Raw genomic sequence first — 21109 nt, 5'->3', positions numbered from 1 at the left:
AACACGTACATGAAAACTATTTTTATTTATTCGACGTTTCTGAGATACGGCACGCATCTAAAACAAAAGTGTTAAGGGTACACTAGTCAACAGAACTCAAGCTCATTGTAGGGCGCGGCTAAAATGCATGCTATCTCATCCAACATCATGTGCGAAAGTGATACACGCTGTAAAGAGCGGTAAGAAGCTAGTGCGCTCAGGCACACACACTACTATTCACTAAATACATTCAATTTCACTTACAAGATGTGCACAATGTTGCACACTAAGTCAGACGTATACCTACAGATATACTGCTACAATCATTTACCGCTCCTCTCTCTATCTCAAAAAACCAACCTGTATACAACACCTAGTTGTTTATGTACGTCAATACCTTAAATGTATCAAGTATCAAGTTCATTCAGAAATAACAATGAAAACTTCCGAATCAACTTAACATCGTCCCAATTAAAAGTTTCCTGCCCACTCGAGCGTTGTGTGCTTGGCAAAGTTATGTCGAAAACTTTAAACTTATATATAAATTTCTCGACCCTACAGGTGCCGTCTTTTTCAACTTTCCCAACGAGATTGCTATTGAGGTTACACGTTTCATCCCAGCTAGGTTTCCTTTTATTGCTTTCTTGTGAAACGATGTATTAAATTGCCTTTTATACAGTATGATTTTTTTTTATTATATTCAGGCAATTACATACTAATATTGTTTTACTAAATCTAAAATATTTCTACTGCTACTAAAGGGTTATGTATGTTCTATTATGTGATGTTTTAAAATTTTATTGACATTCAAATTCAAATATTTTATTCAAAGTAGTATGTGATATCACTTATTGATAGGCAAAACTACCCATTCGAAAAAATATGCCTGTCACCTGAGAAGAACGAGCACAAGAAACTCAGCTGGCTTCTTTTTTTATAAAAACTAATATGGGAACATACCGTACTAATATCGTACAATTTTTTAATTAATAGCTTGAGGGCGGTCGCTCCATTCTTAATCTGTGGTATCAGAAAGTCAGTTATATTATAGTAACCTTTACCAAATAAACGTTGTTTAAGAATTCGTTTCTATTATATTCTATTATATTTGTTTTTTGAACATTTTGTGGGGTCTTGTTATAAAAGCAAATACATCGCCCCACATAAGACTAAATAACTCGACTTAGTCGGGTAGTAGGCATTATAAGTTTATTTCTATTTCTGGTATTAACATTATGATTATGATAGTTTGTAGCAAATTCTCTTATGTGCTTATGTACATGCATAACATTACCAATAATATATTGTGAGGCAACAGTTAAGATGTGTATATCTTAAATTTTACTCTAAATGATAATTTAGGTCCAAGGTTATAAAAAGCGCGAGTAACCCTCATCTCCAACTATCGCTCTTAACTGACACATCGACTTATCAGCTAACGGCCGTTTTTAATAACTTATCTATCCTTAGTTTAACTTACGGATACATTGCTGTCACCGTTTAATGACAAGATCTTATCTATCCATAGTCATGACCACGACTACGCCTTCGGTATCTAGTTGGAGCGGAGCGGAGACCAATCCATTATCTAAGGCTTGAACTTTATCTATGAAATTGATCAGAAGAAGAAATGATAAAGTAGCTCCCAACATTACTGTCCGCACTACTTTTTCTAAACGACAGTTTGGTTGTCAATCAACGTACTTATATACTTAATAAAACTAGCTGACACCCCGCGACGTCGTTCGCGAACGTATTTTTACACCTTGGGTTACATTACTGGACTTTTAGTAGGGATCCCTAATTTTTTGAAAATGAAATATAGCCTGTAACACTTGGGGACAATGTAGCTTCCCAACAGTGAAAGAATTATTCTAATCGGTTCAGTAGTTGCGGAGCCTATTCAATGCAAACAAACAAACAAATCTTTCCATTTTATAATATTAGTATGGAAGTATGGATAAATCGTGACCTAAAAATATATCCTCTGACATTACATTTTTGCAGAAAAGCCTTAATTCATTGGCTAACTTGTCTTGCTTAGGATTAAGTAGAAAATCTTCTGATCAGACTGTCATGAAAAGAACACGCAGTTTTCAGATTTGTTTTAATCGTACGATAGTTGTAGATTTGGTTTTTAATCACTTCTGTTTGTTTCTATATTGTTTATGTATCCGCTAACGCCCAATTTTCAGTCTTTCTCTTACCTGAGATAAAAATCGTAACAATCGTTGACTTTTCTGTCCCAATAAACTTATCGACGGTAACTCACCTTATCCGTACATGCTGTCTGTCAATGGGACGACATATAGCTTACCAGGGATAGAACATTGTATGGAAATTGCAATTCACGCGTCCCAATATAAGGCGATTAGAATGACCTATCGGATATATTGGGACAGCTTCAGATTATTGACAACTAATTACTGACAGTAGAAGATAGTATTTTATTTCTATCTGTAGATAGTATATTGGGAACGGCCGAAAGGAAGTCGCAAGAGATTCCCAATACTAGTGTCTTAATACAACTTAATGGTATATACTCTCAATAAGTCTCACCCACTAAAATGTATATGCATTCTTGGAATAAACAAAATATATTAAAATTTATTTATTTATATGTAATGTGTAATGGAATCTTTGTACATGATTTTCACCCACTTTAAAATATCGTATTCAATTGAAACTTTGCACACCAATCAAGGACGGATGACAATACAATATTTTAAACAGTATGTCTCACTTTTATAAGCATGGCATTCAAAACCTCAGATTGATTTGAACCTTTGCACGCAGATGCCAAAGACTGTCTCTCGTACTAACACATAAACTATTCATTACTACTACATTATCATCAAATAAGACTGAAACAGCAAAAATAATTAATAATTAAAAAAAATAAGTAAAATAAAACACGCCTGTATCAACTTAAGTTATATATATGCAAGTTTTGTATAAATCGTAACAATACAGCATTTAAAGGCAATTCGCTTATTTTTTTAACAATTTAAAAGCAAATTTAAATAATAAATTGGTGTAGAGAAAAATATCTTTATTGAATACTAGCTTTTACTTACTTTATTACTTTGGGCATTTTTATTTTTTAGGATACTCTTTAAATAATACACATACATATACAAAATGCTCTTTCCGTATTCCTCATGCAGGTCAAAGTTCCAAAAATGTGTACAAATTTTTATAAATTATTTCTCATCAAGTGCCTAAATACTGATTTTATGTTCGATAACAAATTTTCAACCACTCCGTTTATTTTTATTACAATAAAAGGTAGCCTATGTCCTCTTTTAAGCACTAGTTTATCTCTGTATTAAATTTCATCAAAATCGGTTCGGTGGTTTAGGCGTGAAAGCATTTATAATATTCGTAGGGGTTATCTGTTTAATATTTTTACACTTATCTTTATTAAAAAGACGCAAAAGAGGTTAAATTATTTTTGTTAATAATATTTAATATTTAATGTATAAGCATTACTATGTTTCGGTCAGAAGGGCGCCGTAGGTAGTGAAATTACTGGGCAAATGAGACTTAACATCCTATGTCTCAAGGTGACGAGCGCAGTTGTAGTGCCACTCAGAATTTTTGGGTTTTTCAAGAATCCTGTGTGGTACTGCATTGTAATTGGCAGGGCGTATCAATTACCATCAACTGAACGTCCTGCTAGTCTTGTCCCTTATTTTCATAAAAAAAATCTTTTTCCATTGTAATACTTTATCAAAATCGGATCGGTGGTTTAGGCGTGAAAGCGTAACAAACAAACTTACATTCACATTTATAATATTAGTAGGTATGTATTATATTCTCGGAATACCTCGGATTTGCACCTACCTTAGATCATTTATAGATAGAGTGTGACAGCCCTGAATGCAACGAAAAAATTTGATGTTGAGAATTAACCACTAGTTTGAGCAATGTATGCACATTAACACAATGTGACATACAAATCGGGTGTGTAAGGCGTATCTTGTCACGCACACTAAAGTAATAAACCTGGCCTGTTTTTCATCGGTTGTCTAACAGCAAAAGGCTCTATCTAAACGTTTAAATTATCTATGGTACCTAGATTCAGATATTAAATAATATAATGACGCATATTGCACATGATAAGTGTATTTATTTTAATATTATACCGGCATTGTTGTATAATATTACAGTAAACCATATAATTAAAATGAATTTATATCTCTTTTAGAAAATTCTTTGACTCTCCAGACACAGTTTCACCACCTTTATCTCGGCCTCAAGCGATGATATACGGGATGAAAACCATCATTTTCAATTTCAGAGTCTTCAATTTAATCTCAATCGAATCAGCGGGTTAAGCATAAAATCATAGATCTTTTATACGCCTAGATAGACTATGACAGCTATGAAAACTTAGAATCGAATCGAAAAAAAAAATTTAGAACTAACCTCTATTTTGAGCAATTCGCGCACACTAACTTAAATTGTCATACAAATCGCGAGTGTAACACGTAGCTTATCACGCACACTAAACTCATATTCCAGGCCTGTTTTTATCTATTTTTTTAACAGCAAGAGACATATGAATTATCTAAGTATAAAAGGGCACAGACATAAAGTCGGTATTACTTTCATACTTAAGAAAACTTAAAATGGGTTTCAAACTAAAACACAGCAATCAAGCTTGATTCTCATTGGCAAAATGTTTGTTATTTTGAATTGTTTTTCCACTTAAATGAGTGAATCTGTCACTGAAAGTGGACTGTATTTTAAATATACCTAACTGAATATAGGAGAACAAACGGGGGAAACTGTGTTTGATCCAACCTTTTATCGGTGACGAAGGTTGACATGTGACGCTCCATAATATATCATGTGCTGACGGGAACTTTGATGCAGCCTATTCATACTTACATACATATATTAACACGCAAATTTTGTAACAAAAAGCAACGACCAAAACTACAATAACAAAAACCAACTTCATAAACTAAAAGTATAAAAAAATAAAGGTATAATTAATACACCTCTGTCTCAATTATTATCAATGAAGTCTGCCCGACAGGGTTGTTTTGTTCTAGACGAAGCTATCCCGCTCAAAGTCACGCGTGGCGAGTGTAGGTACCTGCTTTTACTTTTGGCTTGGTACCAACTTCAATCCTATCAATAGGTAGCATATACAATAGTATTTTATTAATATTAAAGATTTATTATTAGCACGATAAACCACTTACTACACACATACACTAATCTCACATTGTAAGCCAAATAACTGTTAAAATTATTAAGTACCAATCATAACTGTTAAATTAATAGTGACAATTATTACATATTAATTGAATATACTAACGGCCGTTTTCAATTACCTATCTATTCTTAATTTAACTTACTGGAGGTAGGACAATCTATCCTTATACGCTTACTTACATTTCAATAACCTATCGATATAAAGCATTGGACTATAACTATACTGGACATAACTATGGATAGGTACGATCTTGTCATTAAACGGTGACAGAAATGTATCCGTAACTATAGATACGTTATTGAAAACGGCCGTAAATGCAGCTGACTTGCCCATTTGCCCTCTATATGTTTAATGTTTAAGTTTGTAGACAATAATAATAATCATAATTTATTTAACTTAAAAACATAGGTTTACAGCAGCTAGTGGCAGGAGTCACCTTTGAGGCAAATAATGTGTCCGCTCTCTACCAAGTGTCTCCGCTCTTCCATTTCAGCAATGTGTTATTTTTAATAAAAGTTTTATTGACATGGTAGTGAGATAATAATAAAGTTATGAAATGAATAAAAATAAAAACAATATGAATAAACTTAAGTGGAACTGTTATATAATCAATTTGAAAATCTGTGATCCATGTATAATTGTCCACTCGAGGGCCGATGCAATTACGGCACTACACGCTCAACGTAAATTACGTAAGGTTGAAATGCAAAATTGTATTTGTGTGGTGAACCAACATGAACATTGTGAGCTTTTATAATGAGAAAATGTCACAATTGTAGAATGTAAAATTTCTTCGCATATAGTACACAAATGAAAAGATAAGTGTCTGCAGAAACTGCGGACTGCAGATATTTTTGAGTATTACATTTCATTATTGAAGTGAAAACTTTTTAGCGGCTTTGAACACTTTTCTTGCGATGGGTATAAAATGTTAAACTCGCGTCAGGACACGTGACCTGATCGAAAATTCGTAAGACAGTCGTTGAAATTATGGATGAATGTTGATTTTTCTGAAAGATACACTTTTTTAATGTTGAATAATTGTAATAGTTTTAAAGTGTTAAATTTAACATAAAAAGGGAACTGTGGAAAGTAATATTTGAACTAATAATAATCCAAAAAAATAACATTTGCGTATATATAACGCTTTACTTATTCATAAAATATAATAAAAAAAAACTTTGTCACGTGTGGGATTCGAACCCAAGCTCATCTCAGGAACCAGAGCTAAATCTGGCACCTTGAACTACTCAGCCAACATGACTTGCAGTAGTAGTTGATATTAATAATTTATACCCTACACCGCGGCCGCCTGTAATGCAACATTCGTAGATTGAAGAAAATTTGAGGCGACGGATTAGTAAAGTTTCACTTTAATAAATGATTCATTATAGCTGAAAGCCAAACCTTAAACATTTAGTAAGACAATTACTTTTTCACAATTGTAGAATGTAAAATCTCTTCGCATATCGTACACAAATGAAGAGATAAGTGTCTGCAGAAACTGCGGACTGCAGATATTTTTGAGTATTACATTTCATTATTGAAGTGAAAACTTTTTTAGCGGCAGTGAACACTTTTCTTGCGATGGGTATAAAATGTTAAACTCGCGTCAGGACACGTGACCTGATCGAAAATTCGTAAGACAGTCGTTGAAATTATGGATGAATGTTGATTTTTCTGAAAGATACACTTTTTAATGTTGAATAATTGTAATAGTTTTGAAGTGTTAAATTTTTTATGTAATCTAAAGTTGTCATTTTTGTGTACGATAGCGCAATAAATGAATATTGTATTGAACCATATAAATACTCGCAATTTATACTGATAAATCTAAATCCAAAATATTCAAATATGCACAAAGTTAATGTTTAAATTTTCGCTTCTGCCGGCAACCCGTAATGTTTTTTTTAATGGATGCATCTATTGACCTAATGTCTGGTCTGGCATCTAGGTTTCCGAACAACATGCTCTCTTGCAATTAACGTCAAACCACAACAAACAAATCGTAAATAAAAAAGATTAGGATCATGAAATACTGTTAGCTAGGCTTTACGTTATGTATTCTAAGATTTTCACTCGTCATTAATATTAACATTCAAATAGGTCTATAATTTTTACAGAAAGACGAAATACACCAATGAGTACTAATGTGACATTCTCTGGGATTTCTTATTCGCAGCGGTGAAATAAGTTAAGTTATATTTCAAACTCCAAGAAATAACTCTCAAAAACTCACTTCATGGAGTGCAGTTTAGTACAACTTGAGAGATAGGATAGTTTTTATTTCGATTTGGGACCCATAATTATTTTTATTTTCAATATTTGATATGTAAGGACATATTTTCTATGAGAAAATAATGACGCACGGTCTGACAAGTCCACTGTGAAACAATTTCACTATAACAACAGGAGCATTTTTTCGAAACAATTCTTGATGTTATGAAATATTATTGACAAATTCATAAAAAACAGTACTTTATTTGCTATGCACAGAACAACGTTTGTCGGGTCAGCTGGTTATAATATAAAATTTATGCGACCTGGGGGCTAATAGGTATGTGTTTACGTAGTTTGTTTGTGAAATTAAAATACATTTACTACAAAGATTCAGTAGTTACTCAATGTAGTATTTGCAATTCAAATGAATACAAGCAATCCACAGCGATTATGAAGATAGAATATGAAAACTCTACGTCGCTTTTTAAACAGATCATATAAATTCAGTGGGAATCCTCCTTTGCTCAGGATGCCGGCTAGATTATGGGTACCACAACGACGTGTATTTTTGCCAGTTGTGTTGTGTTTCGGTCTGAAAGGCGCCGTACCTAGTGAAAATACTTGGCAAATGCGACTTAACATAAAAAGGGAACTGTGAAAAGTAATATTTGAACCAATAATAATCCAAAGAAATAACATTTGCGTATATATAATGCTTTACTTATTTATAAAATATAATAAAAAAATCTTTGTCACGTGTGGGATTCGAACCCAAGCTCATCTCGGGAACCAGAGCTAAATCTGGCACCTTGAACTACTCAGCCAACATGACTTGCAGTAGTAGTTGATATTAATAATTTATACCCTACTCCGCGGCCGCCTGTAATGCAACATTCGTAGATTGAAGAAAATTTGAGGCGACGTATTAGTAAAGTTTCACTTTAATAAATGATTCATTATAGCTGAAAGCCAAACCTTAAACATTTAGTAAGACAATTATTTTTTCAATGAAAAATTTATTGATGAAATAATTACGAGTCCTTTCAAATAAAAAACCTAAAGTGAATCTCTTTGTTACGTTGTACTGAAGATAAATTACTGCAAATTGTGAGACGTTTTAAAAGTGACTGAAGAGGAAAAGAAATCTCGTTACAAATTAGGATCGCATGCATGAGCTTCTTGGAAATAACTGTTTCTGCGAAAGTTGAAGAAAGCTATTTCTATTTACTAGTAAACTCAATTATACTGGAGTTTTGACTTCAATAAATAATAGTTAAAATAAGTATGTGTGTAATTTTTAAGCGCGATTGAAATAAACCCTAGTAATAAATTAACTTTAGAAATATAATTATTTTGAAACAGTTCAATTTAAACGGTTAAAAACATTGTTTCTGACGGAAGTGACGCCTAATTACTTTACGCGTCTAAAGAGGTTTTACTTCTAGAACACACACATAAGATAACCATATTAAAAATAATAAAACACTATTTCAACAATGCACAGCATAACCACAATAATAATTTCACTAAATCCATTCAATTTTAGTTATAAGATATACACAGTACATACGTCAAACTGCTGTAAGCATTTCAGTGAAGCGAATTCACGAGATTTCACCCATCCAAAAAGTGTCTAACTAAATATATTTTTATATATTTTTTTAATTATTCATTATCGCGTGTGCCAGTCATGAGCATATCATTGACGCGAACCTATATGATTTTTCCCTACCAAAAAGTGCCCAACGAGACCAAGGAAGTCTTCACTTCAAAAATATTTTTAAACTGCATATGAAGTCCTGCTACATATACATATACGTGTTCCTAGGATGACACATGATTTCAACCGCTATGAAACGCATTCCTACCAACACTAATATATATAATAATATGTTCTCCTGGTGTCTATGTAGTAATACGCGCTTGGAGTCAGAATATATTAAGGTATACTCGAACCATACTTAAGACAATCGCTTCATTAACTATGATCGCCTGGTACCAAAACATTGTATTATGCTTCCTATCTCATTATCTCCCATGTTAAATATTATGAATTGATGTCACTGCTCTTTTTACCGTCGTATTTTAGTTTCATCGACTTTCAAATCACATCGATGATATAGAAGTTTTCACTTCAATAGTATGCATATTTCTGTCTCATTCTTTGCCGGCTTCATCCTACGCATTTTTGTATTTGTGTCTCTTACCTGTCGTTTTTTCCGTTGCATCCGGTTTGAAATCACAACTATTCTAAAGAAGTTTCACTTCAAATTCTTGGGTTGTTTAATATCTATTACTATAAATATTTAATTGAATGATAGTTAAAAGTACAGCCATTTTGAAACTATCTAAACATACTACAACCTGCGCCGCCAACTCTAAAATTTCTTAGTACACGAAAGAATGTATGGATAGCGTAACAAACGTTAATTTTACAAACTATTGTTGGCTGAAGGATAGGATCTTAATGCTAGATAGCATTTTCTTATTCAAATTCAATTTGAAGTATTTTTATTCAAAATAGGACTATATATCACTTATTGAAAGTCAAAAACTACCCATTCGAAAAGGTATGCCTCAGACCGGAGAAGAACGGGCGTAAGTAACTCAGCGGGCAATGTAAAATCGTACAATAAAATTGATTATTTAATAGCGTGAGGGCGGTCGCTCCATTCCTATTCTGCGTTATCATTTAGAAAGTCATTAATGTTATAGTAACCTTTACACGTTTTTAACAAATCCTTTGAATTTACTGTATACATTTTGTTTTGAACATTTTCTGGGATCTTTTTATAAAAGCACATACAACGCCACAAATAATTACTAATTCGACTTAGCCGACTGTTTGCTGTTAACAATAATGTTTATAATGTGAATTTGTTAAAAAAATAAAAAATATCATAACCTTATGGTTAATCTAAATTTAAATTCACTTAAGTACCTATTCGTACATAACAAGAATATATGTTTATTAGAGGCAACAGTCAAGATATTTAATACTAACTACTACCAACAACTGTCTACTATCTACTAAAAAAATCCTATCTAAGGTATAATTTTAGTAAATAGATTGTTATTTTTGAAGTGAAAACCTTCTGGAATAAATGACACAAATTAAATTTAAAAACAAAATTTCTCCCGCGTTCTGTGCGAGTGAATTTACACTGAGCCAACCGTTCGAGTGAAGTATCGTTGATAAATTTTGTACATCTTGTTCAACTCTCAGGTTGTGGCTTCATCTACAGGATTTACTTTACAGTTGATAACCTGCTCAACCCCAATATTTGCATATCAGGAAATTGACTTGTGATGTCGCTCTTTAAAATCTAAACAATTTATTATTTTTTAAAGTTAAAGTAATAACTTACACTTCTGGGATAACACATAATTAAAATTAAAACCAAAATGTATGAACGATGCGGGACTCGAAACCAGAACCTCCTGCGTTCCGTGCGACCGCTCTTTCCAATGAGCTATCCGTTCGAGTGACGTCTCGTCGATAAATCTTTTATGTAGTAGTATATAGTGTCTATGAATGTATTCAGAAGATATTTGAATAACGACAATACAACAATACAAGCAAGTAGTATCAAAGCAGTGTTCGAGAGCAAACATGACCTACTTCATACTGTATTGTGATATGTCTTTATCCTCGTAAATCTACTTTTAAGCCTCGCTTCACTGTGACTCATATCTATAATATTATTAAATCATGAAAATATATCACAATTGCAATCGTCCTTCTATCACTACATATTAAAAAACAAAGTCCTACGCCGCGTCTGTCTGTCTGTCTGTTCGCGATAAACACAAAAACTATTTCACTGATTTTCACGCTGTTTCCACCAATGGATAGCGTGGTTCTCGATGAAGATTTAAGTATACAAATGATTTAAGTTTTCTTTAGTGTTAATTCCACCAATATTTGCCTCGTGTATAGGCGAAACACGTGTAGAATTGTTTAAAGACATATATTGGCGGTATTAACACTAAAGAAAACTCAAATCATTTGTATAATTATGGATTTCCGCAAAGTAACGTCTACATCAATAAATTTTCTAAGATTTAACTATATAATTTGCTAAGTTTTTATTTAAATTTTTGGTATACATTAACGATATTTGTTGAAGGTATCGGAAAAAAAATGAGGCGTCTGGGAGCTTTAACGAAAACGCTAAACCCTTTGAGATATAACAAAATAATGTATGATGTAATTGTGTATCTTATCAATTTCAAACCATTCAGAAATATCTTTTTGCTTCATTTTTAACTCATTAACTTTCATTACTAATTTCTTATGGCTATATAGACTTCATTACTCCCGAATACTTTCACAATTTATTTTATAATAATCGGACGACTCTTCGGATTTTTAAGAATGTACAAAACTTGAACAAAAAAAAAGTAATAGGACATCTGGATTCAAACCGGGGTCTTCTGCTTTCCGGATCACCCAATGACCCATCTGAGTTATTATAGTCTTGTATATAGTGGCGAAAATTACCGTTGTTTTCTAGCTGTTTCGCATTAAAACACGGATAAAACTACATTTTTTTAATTGAAACGTAGCTAGATCGACTTATCGCCTCCAAAATTTCCTTGTATACTAAATTTTATGAAAATCGTTGGAGCCGTTTCCGAGATTTAGATTATATATAGTTATACAGCGCAGCGTCGATAGAGTCGGCTAGTATTAACATTAATGATATATCGTTTAATACTCACATCTTTAAAAATATTATGTGGTTTCTTTAAGCGTTTTTAGAGTTGCATGCCTCAAAAGAAAAGAAACGAAACCCTTTGTTTTCCTGTCTGTCTGTCAAGAACTGTCTGTCTTCGGTACGAGTTTAGGTATCGAGTTGAAATTAAAACGATATACTCAAGTCTTCAGTCTCTTGAAGCTGTGCAAAAAATTAAACTTCCAAGTTAACGTAAAAAATACGGCCATTTATGCTGCAAAACCATATATATATCGACAATCTCGTGGGAATCATAATTTATAATGGGAATGGAGCGACGGCCCTCAGGCTATTAAATAATAAATTTTATTGTATGATTTTACAGGGATTTTACAGGATGAGTTTGTTCCGATCCATCTATGAAATTTGGCAAGAAGTACAGTCTTTTACCACAAGTACAGGATAAATCTGAAAACTATACATTTATTTTTACCACCTTGGTTGGCGAGGTTCGCACTTATCCGGTATTTTTTATTTTCAATTATAATTTATTTTTTACTAGCTGATGCCCGCGACTTCGTCCGCGTAGATAAAGGGGTTTTTAAAAATAATAAGCAAGTTTGGAATTGAAGATTATCTCATATTCCAGTTCCGGTTTTCGCTCCCGTTCCCAACATATTATATGAATCTTATTTCGAGGAAGATTGCTATGGCAAACTAAACCTACTATTGGTATAGTTATAGGTCATCGACGTGAATTTCAGTTTTTCACAAATCCCGCGGGATATACGGATTTTTCCGGGATAAAATGTATCATATGTCCTTTCTCAAGCTCTCGTCTATACCTAATTTCATCAAAATCGGTTCAGTAGCTCCGGCGTAAAAGCGTAACAGACAAACTTACGTTCACATTTATAATATTAGTAGGGATTTAAAAAAAACATCTAACGTATTTAATAAGGCCAAGTTGTGAAAATGTGATCGGTTCTTGCTACGTGTCAATCTTTTCAAGTAATTTGGACATCGTGAAGTGAGTGAAATTCACGTTTTAATATACCATTACATATACGTTATCTTCTAATATATAAAATTCTCGTGTCATGGTGTTAAACATTGAACTCCTCCGAGACGGCTCGACCGATTCTCATGAAATTTTGAGTGCATATTGGGTAGGTCTCAGAATCGGACAACATCTATGTTTCATCCCCCTAAATGTTAAGGGTGGTCCACACGAATTTTTATTTTTAATATTTTGATTATGAGTCAGCATTAAAAAATACATACAATTTTCACCCATCTACAATCAACGGTTACTTTTGTATCGAGATTTTAATATCGGCAATACAACGTTTGCTGGGTCAGCTAGTTTATATATAATATAGCATATTCAGGCGAAGCTAATATAACGCAATATGGGAGTATTTTATTTAAATAATAATGAATGAATTTGTGCCGTTTGGTGACGAGACACTTGGCCCGTGGGGAATGTACAAAGTATTATATACTGCTACTGGAAACCCAAGTACCCCTTGGCAGCTATTTTGGTCAAAGGATCAGCCTAGCTATCCAACCCGGAAATGCTGCCAGTATTCTTGGTACAATTCACCGTAATGATAATTTTTATTAAATGTTATCAAAGTTTTGTAAAAATAGTTACAAGAATTGTATATAAATTAATTGTTTTCTTTATCATCAAAAATGTCTAAAAAATTCATATCGAAAATTGTTGACGTTTTGGTATATGTGCTGCAGCTGCCACTCTGTATACCTATACATATATATTATATCGTGTAACGGTCGTAAATCTGACGCTCTTGTGTAACGCTAAAATCTGACGCATATCACGGATGCGGAGTTCACTTCAAAAGATTCCAGCAGTATTATTTATTGTTTAGAGAGAGGGCGCCAGTGAGCCACTGTAAAAATCGTCTCAGTATTTATTTTGTGCTAAAAATATAAATAAACTACATATTTCAATTAAAATACACTGGCCTTCAAAAGTAAGTATCACACTTTTAAAATTGGGATAACGTTTTAAGTTCACAAGATATACTTTCGAAATAAAAAGGACTCCAAAGAGAATTTAATTTTCTGCATAAAAACTTTATAGTCGGTAACCTTTTTTTAAGAATTGGCTGAAAAAAAACTTCAAAAACAAAACCATTCCTTTTTCAAAGTGGACGTTTCCGAATTACAATTTTACCATTCACATTTTTCTTTCTGTTTTAAATTTTTTTTAAGATCGATGGGTCTTGTTTTAAAAATTTATGCTAAAAAGCACATAACATTTATTTATCATGCCTCTTTCTGTTGAAGAATGTGCATGGCTTTTCTGGAACTAGGCATCAGTACGCGTCGCACTGCAAGAATGGTGGGTGTGACGGTACGAACCGTCCAGAAGGTAAAGCGAAGGTACGAAGAGACTGGACACCATCTGAGGAGACCTTGTAATGGCAGACCCAGGTGTACCAGTGCCCGAGAAGATCGTTATATTATTTCCACTGTGTTAAGAAATCGCCACCAAAATGCAGTTGAAGTCCAGCAACAGCTACTTCAGACCCGGAGGGACTACATTAGTGACAGTACAGTGAGAAGAAGACCCCGAAGACCAGCGAGTGGCACAAAACTCGAGAGACAGCATCGAGTAGCGAGACTGCGATACTCCCGTGAACACATGCAGTGGGTTGAAGAAGAATGGTCAAGAATTTTGTTTGCAGATGAGTCTCGATTCTCCCTTTACACTTCTGATGGAAGGCGAAGTGTTTACAGGCGACCTGGTGAGCGATACCTTCAAGCCTGCATCTCAGAAGGAGTCCAATACGGTGGAGGCAGTGTACATGTATGGGCTGGCATATCTTCAGAAGGTCGCACAGAGCTAGTAGCCATAGAAAATGGCACCCTCACTGGGCAAAGATATGCTCAAAAGATTCTCAATGAGTATGCAGGGCCGTATTTAGCAAATATGGGTGATGGGTCGATGCTGATGCATGATAATGCCCGGCCACACACGGCTCATATCGTACAAGAGTATATTCAGGAGGTCGGTATCAGCGTGATGGCTTGGCCATCAAGAAGTCCTGATCTCAATCCGATTGAACACGCCTGGGATGAGCTTGGGAGGCTAGTCAGAAATCGCAGACCACCACCTACTACCCTCAGGGCACTAAAGCAGGCCCTGGTAGAAGAATGGGAGAATATTTCCCAACCCAATCGGCTCCGAAACCTAGTGTTCAGTATGCCAAACCGGCTCGAAGCTGTAATCAGAGCTCGAGGAGGCAATACCAGTTATTAAAAATGAAATAACATGTAATACATTTTAGTTGAATTTTTTTACACTAAACTAAAAATGTATATTTTTATTGTTTTATCTTTTTTAAGTTAAAAATTTTACTAATGTATAATTTTAGTTTCTAAGAATTAAAGCCTATAAAATTTGCAACAAAACGCTTTTAATCTTAAATCTCTACCTTCTATAGTTAAGAAAAAAAAATAATTTGAAAAGTGTGATACTTACTTTTGCAGGCCAGTGTAAATGCAGTGATAACATAAACAGGTGACTAACCACATATACTGTGGACAAAGCTCAATAATCAGTGAATAAATATTTAAAAACGTGTACAATACGTGAATATAAAAACGGGTCTACTGAAGAAATAGTGTCTTTTTCTGATTTTAACTGTTATCAATACACATTGAAGACCACAAGAAGTGAAATAGTGCATATACACAGCATTAAAGTGAAGAAATGTTAAAGCAATCGAAATTAATGCGCATGATTTTGCAACATTGTTCAAGAAAACAGCGCTATCTAGGAGATTCACCCTGTACTATCTAGTCTATAACTAATGTGAGGATATTCCATCCATTGAAGTACCCATTACTATTAAAAGAGGGCAAGAAAGTCAAAAGTAGCAAATTATTTCTTATAATTAGAGTACATAACGTGAAATAAATCTAATTTTACCATTGAGGAAGTCATGAACATGCTACGTAAAAATCAAATTCAACTCTATGAACAGAAATCGACCATTAAACAAGCAGGTGAAAGGGTTACCAGGGTCGATAATTTTTGAAACCAAAAAAATTTATAGTACGGTGAAACCCATTGGAAAAGGGCAACAATATAACAAAAATGGAAGAAAAACTTAAAAACGGGCGATCTGAGGTCGGGAAGTGGAACGGGGGGGTATGTTTTTGGGTAAAAAACGGTTTATCTGAATTTCCGGCAAAACAACAAGTCCTATGGCAAAAATTTAAATGGCAAAGTTGTAGGTAATAAAAAGATCTACAACTTTTGTTCTCTCACTTTTATCACATAACCTCAAAGTTTATGTGAAAAATTCAATTAACTTTTTGCCATAAGAAATCGAGATAAACCGTTTGTTACCCTAAAACACCCCACCCTTTTCCACTTCCCGACCTCAGATAGCTCGTAATTAATTTTTCCTTTCATTTTTGTTATATTCTCTTCTTTTTCCAATAAGTTTCATCGTACTATTATTTTTTTCACTTTTTATCATTTTCAAAGGCTTCAGCACTGGTCTATTACAGAACAAGTTATGCAAAATATAAATTATATAGTAGAAGAAAAGCTTAAAGAAATGGAAGAAAAATATGACAATCTTAAAAAAAAGCTAGAAAACCAAGAAAAGCGTTTATACTTTCTGGAAAAACAGGCAAGACAAAGGAATATAGTAATATTTGGCTTATTGGAAACAGAAAAATCTTATAGAAATCTAGAAGCAATTGTAGTAAGCTTTTTAAAACAATACTTTTCTGTCGGCTTCGAACAAAGAGACGTTCAGGAAGCTAGGAGGATAGGAAAGAAAGGTGGTAAGCCTCGGCCCATTAGTGTTACGTTAGCTACATTGGGTTTAAAAAAAGAAATTTTCAAAAAAAGAAGAAATTTAAAAGATACCACCTACTATATAAGAGAAGATTTCCCCCAACATATTTAAGAAAAAATAAAGAAACTGCAACAGCAAGTGAAACATGAAATAGAGAAAGGAAACTCCGCAACAATCAGGTATGATAAATTAATATTATCCAATAAGAAAAGAACTCTCTCAATATCACCCGAAAATAATACTGCTACACGAACGAATCAGAAATTTGATTTCTGTAAAGAAATAAAAAGTTCAAAACTCAGACTGGATTACAGAGATCGTCCAGTTTATCGGAGGAACTTCTTAATCCAAATATACTAACTTTTTAACTACTAAAAACAATGATACGTCTATTAAACAAGTCCATAAATTATAAGTAGTAACCCCCGCCCCCCTCTCGCACGGTTAACACATTACAATCACATTTAAAAAACAGAACATAATATCTTCCAAGCCGGTTGGTCACCATGGAAGATGACGACCAACACCCTAAAAAGAAAGAAACAATTTACTTCATAACCGTCGGATCGCTTTCAACACATGCACGACTTATAGAGCTTAAAGAGGCATTCAAAGACATAAAATCATTGGCTTATCAGAAATTCGACGATTAGTCAATAAAATAGAAGAATACAACAATTTTATCTTCGGTTACACTGGTTTTATACCTGGTAAGTATGGTGTTGGTTTTCTAATAAAAAATCCTTACAAAAAACCATAGAAAGTTACCTTGCGTTCACCGATAGAGTCGCATTACTCAACTAAAACATGGATGGCACCCTCTTATCTATTATTCAAGTTTACGCGCCTACAGAAAAAGCAAACTGTGAAGAAATAGAGGACTTCTATATTTCTATTAATACAGCAACAGAGTCAGCTCACAAGAAATTCATATTAATGGGTGACTTTAATGCAGAAATTGGCCAGCCAAAAGACGTAGAATACCTGGTCTTAAAACCTAACGGATAAAGTGTAACAGATGAAAGGGTCTCAACGACTACAACTGCTGCAGAAAACAAAACTAACAATAATAAATAGTTTATTTAAGAAAAAGGGAATAAAATGGACTTGGAGATGGAAGGTATGGAAACGAAACTGATTGTGTACTGTCAAATAATGCACACTTGTTTCAAAACACAGAAATACTGAATATAATGTATCTGTCAGACCACAGACCAGTAAGACACTATCTCTCGTGCGTACAAAGAAGAGCAGATGTAAATATCAAAATATTCATCGTTATAATTTGAAAAATAAAGAACAAATAAACAAATATTTAAACGTTTTAAATTCCTTAGAATCTTTTAGAGAGCTGAGAAAATACGACAGTTCAGACGCAGTACGATAACATAGAGCCATCGCCAGAAGCTTACAGAATAATCAAAAACTGCACAGTACTCACACAATCTTATCAGAACGTGAACGTGAAAGAACACAAGAATTACAAAAAATCAACAAGAGAAGTAGACAAATTACAAACGAAATCTCAGCTCTAAACAAGCTTATAAGAAAATACATAAGAAACGACTACGCAATTCATAGAGCGGCTACTTTTGAAACACATTTCTAGCAGAGTGGAAGCACAAAAAAATCACACAAAGAACTTACAACTTCTAAAACGTGGATAGATGGATTAAAACAAAACAATAAGACAACACACAACCGTCGCGATATTATCAAAGTTGCGACCAAATTTTACAGAGACTTATACAGGACTAACGACAACCCAATTTTCAGTAATAAATAGATACTACTATATTAAGAACTCAGAATGCAATTCGAAGGAAACAACGAAAATAGAAGTACATATTTCTAAAGAAGAAGTAGAAATCACCTTTAAAAGCTAAAAACAGAGAAAAGCCCTGGTTCAGACTACATCACAAACGAAAGCTTTAAACTAGCACTGCCGATACTAGGTAATCCCTTTACTCAATTATTCAACAACATATTAGATACTGGCATAACACCGAACCAAAGGGGTAATCAAACATAATATTGACATATAAAAACGGAGACCCTCATGACATTTCAAATTATAGACCCATAAGCTTGCTCTAGCGGGATTTATGAAAAAACTCTTCTACAATTGATCATATACATTCTCTCGAAATTACAATAGAGATATACCAGGAGATGAGAAGACCATTATATATAGTTTTCATAGATTACCAAAAGGCTTTTGCACATGACATCATATGGGCAGCTTTAACAAATTCAAATTCAAATATTTTTATTCAAAATAGGATGTGACATCACTTATTGAAAGTCAAAAAACTACCACCCATTCCAAAATGAATGCCTCACACCTGACAAGAATGGGCGCAACAGACTCAGTGGGCTTTTTTCAAGAAAGGTCGTCGACGAAGATCGTCTAAGGTATCTGTGGTATCATTAAGAAAGTCATTTATGTTATAGTAACCTTTACCACACAAACGTTTTTTAACATTTCTTTTGAATAACGTAATATTTTTGTTTCGAACATTTTCTGGGATCTTGTTGTAAAATCGCCCCACAAATGACTTACCAACTGGACTTAGCCGAGTAGTAGGCACCATAAGTTTATGTCTGTTCCTGGTGTTAACATTATGGTTATGACAGTTTCTGGCAAATCTACTTATGTGCCTATTAACTAACTAACAAACTATTAAACATTAAACTATTAAATATTAACTAGCAAACATTACATTATCAAGAATATATTGAGAAGCAACAGTCAAGATGTTAATTTCTTTGAATTTTGCTATCAATGATTCTTTAGGACCTAGGTTATAAATAGCGCGAATAGCCCTCTTCTGCAGCACAAATATTGTATTAATATCGGCAGCGTTGCCCCATAGCAATATACCATAGGACATAATACTATGGAAATAACTAAAGTATACTAGTCAAATCAAAACGTCGCTCCAGTTCCAGTCACGTGCCAGATTTTGGCGAGACAACACGTCCTGAGGATGCCTAGTTAAAGAGGCGAAACACGTGTCAAATTTATTAAAGACAAATATTGGCGGAATTAACACTAAAGGAAACTCAAATCATTTGGATAATAATGGATTTCCGCAAAGTAACGCCTACTTCAATAAATTTACTTTAAGTACTAACAATTAGAGTTACTAACCCCAGCAATTAAACATTTTTAACTGTTTATTGCAAGAAATATACGGCTTTTTTAATTTATTTATTTATTCTTTATTGTTACAGGAGCAAAATGTCCCTCGTTCCTCCGGGAGGCACTGACTCACCAAGTCCTCGCCGCGCAGTCAGCCCTCTGCTAGAGTCACGCCGCCCTCATTGCACTCTAGCGTGCGATTACTGTGCCGCAATCTTGGAAGATAAATTCAAACGTAAGTACTATTAACCCGACGAAGAAAGGGCGGATATTTAACTGGTATTTTTATCGAAGTGAAAACTTCTTAAGATTCGTTGAGCACTCTACTTGGCATTGATATCAAATGTTAAATTCGCGTCAGGACACGTGGCCTGATCGAAAATACGTAAGATGGACTAACTTGAATCTCTTGTGACAATTATAAACTATAATATAATAACAAAAATATAATTTATAAGATTAATTGTCGTTTTTGTGTACGATGAATATTGTTTTTAACTACATAAATGCTAGTACTCTTATATTGATAAATAAAGCAACCTAAATGATTTCCTAACGATTCAAAAATAGTCAAAAATGCACAACGTTGATCTTCAAGTTTTCACTTCTGCCGGGACTCCCAGAGCTCAACCCGTTATTTTTTATTTATTTACAATTACTAATAAATGTTCTAACTGTATCATGGTTGTCAAGGAGCTGGAATGCCTTTACTTTCACGTGATGACGAAGTCTATGTTGATGAGCATCTACGCATCTAAAGATAAAGTTTTTTTTTTAAATATTTACTATCTTGCAATCTGCCTAATGACTTGGCATTTGGCTAGAGGTTTCACAGTTCTAATTAGTGTGGAATTGTATTAGTCCAGTGACCAATCCATTTTTTTAATGCCAATATCTTATACAATATTGAGGTCTTGAGGGCTTGTTGAAAGAACTTCTACTCATCAAATTGCAGACGAGTGCGTTTGGGTGGGCTTTAATACGTTTTGCGTAAGACTTGAGTTTATTA

At 33.7% G+C, this 21109-nt stretch overlaps 1 protein-coding gene across 1 annotated transcript in view; it reads left to right on the top strand.

Annotated features, from left to right (window-relative positions):
• The window catches only part of LOC126976009 (atrial natriuretic peptide receptor 2-like), a 57359-nt gene that overhangs the window by 13382 nt on the left and 22868 nt on the right, over positions 1 to 21109 (top strand). The window contains exon 2 of the mRNA XM_050824148.1: positions 20193 to 20335. Coding sequence (XP_050680105.1) covers positions 20200 to 20335 — 136 coding nt within the window. The 5' untranslated portion in view covers positions 20193 to 20199. The remainder of the gene's footprint in view (positions 1 to 20192; positions 20336 to 21109) is intronic.

This window comes from Leptidea sinapis, chromosome 2 (genome assembly GCF_905404315.1).
Source record: "Leptidea sinapis chromosome 2, ilLepSina1.1, whole genome shotgun sequence".
Taxonomy (NCBI): Eukaryota; Metazoa; Arthropoda; class Insecta; order Lepidoptera; family Pieridae; genus Leptidea; species Leptidea sinapis.
This window is presented reverse-complemented; position numbering and strand designations above follow the sequence as displayed.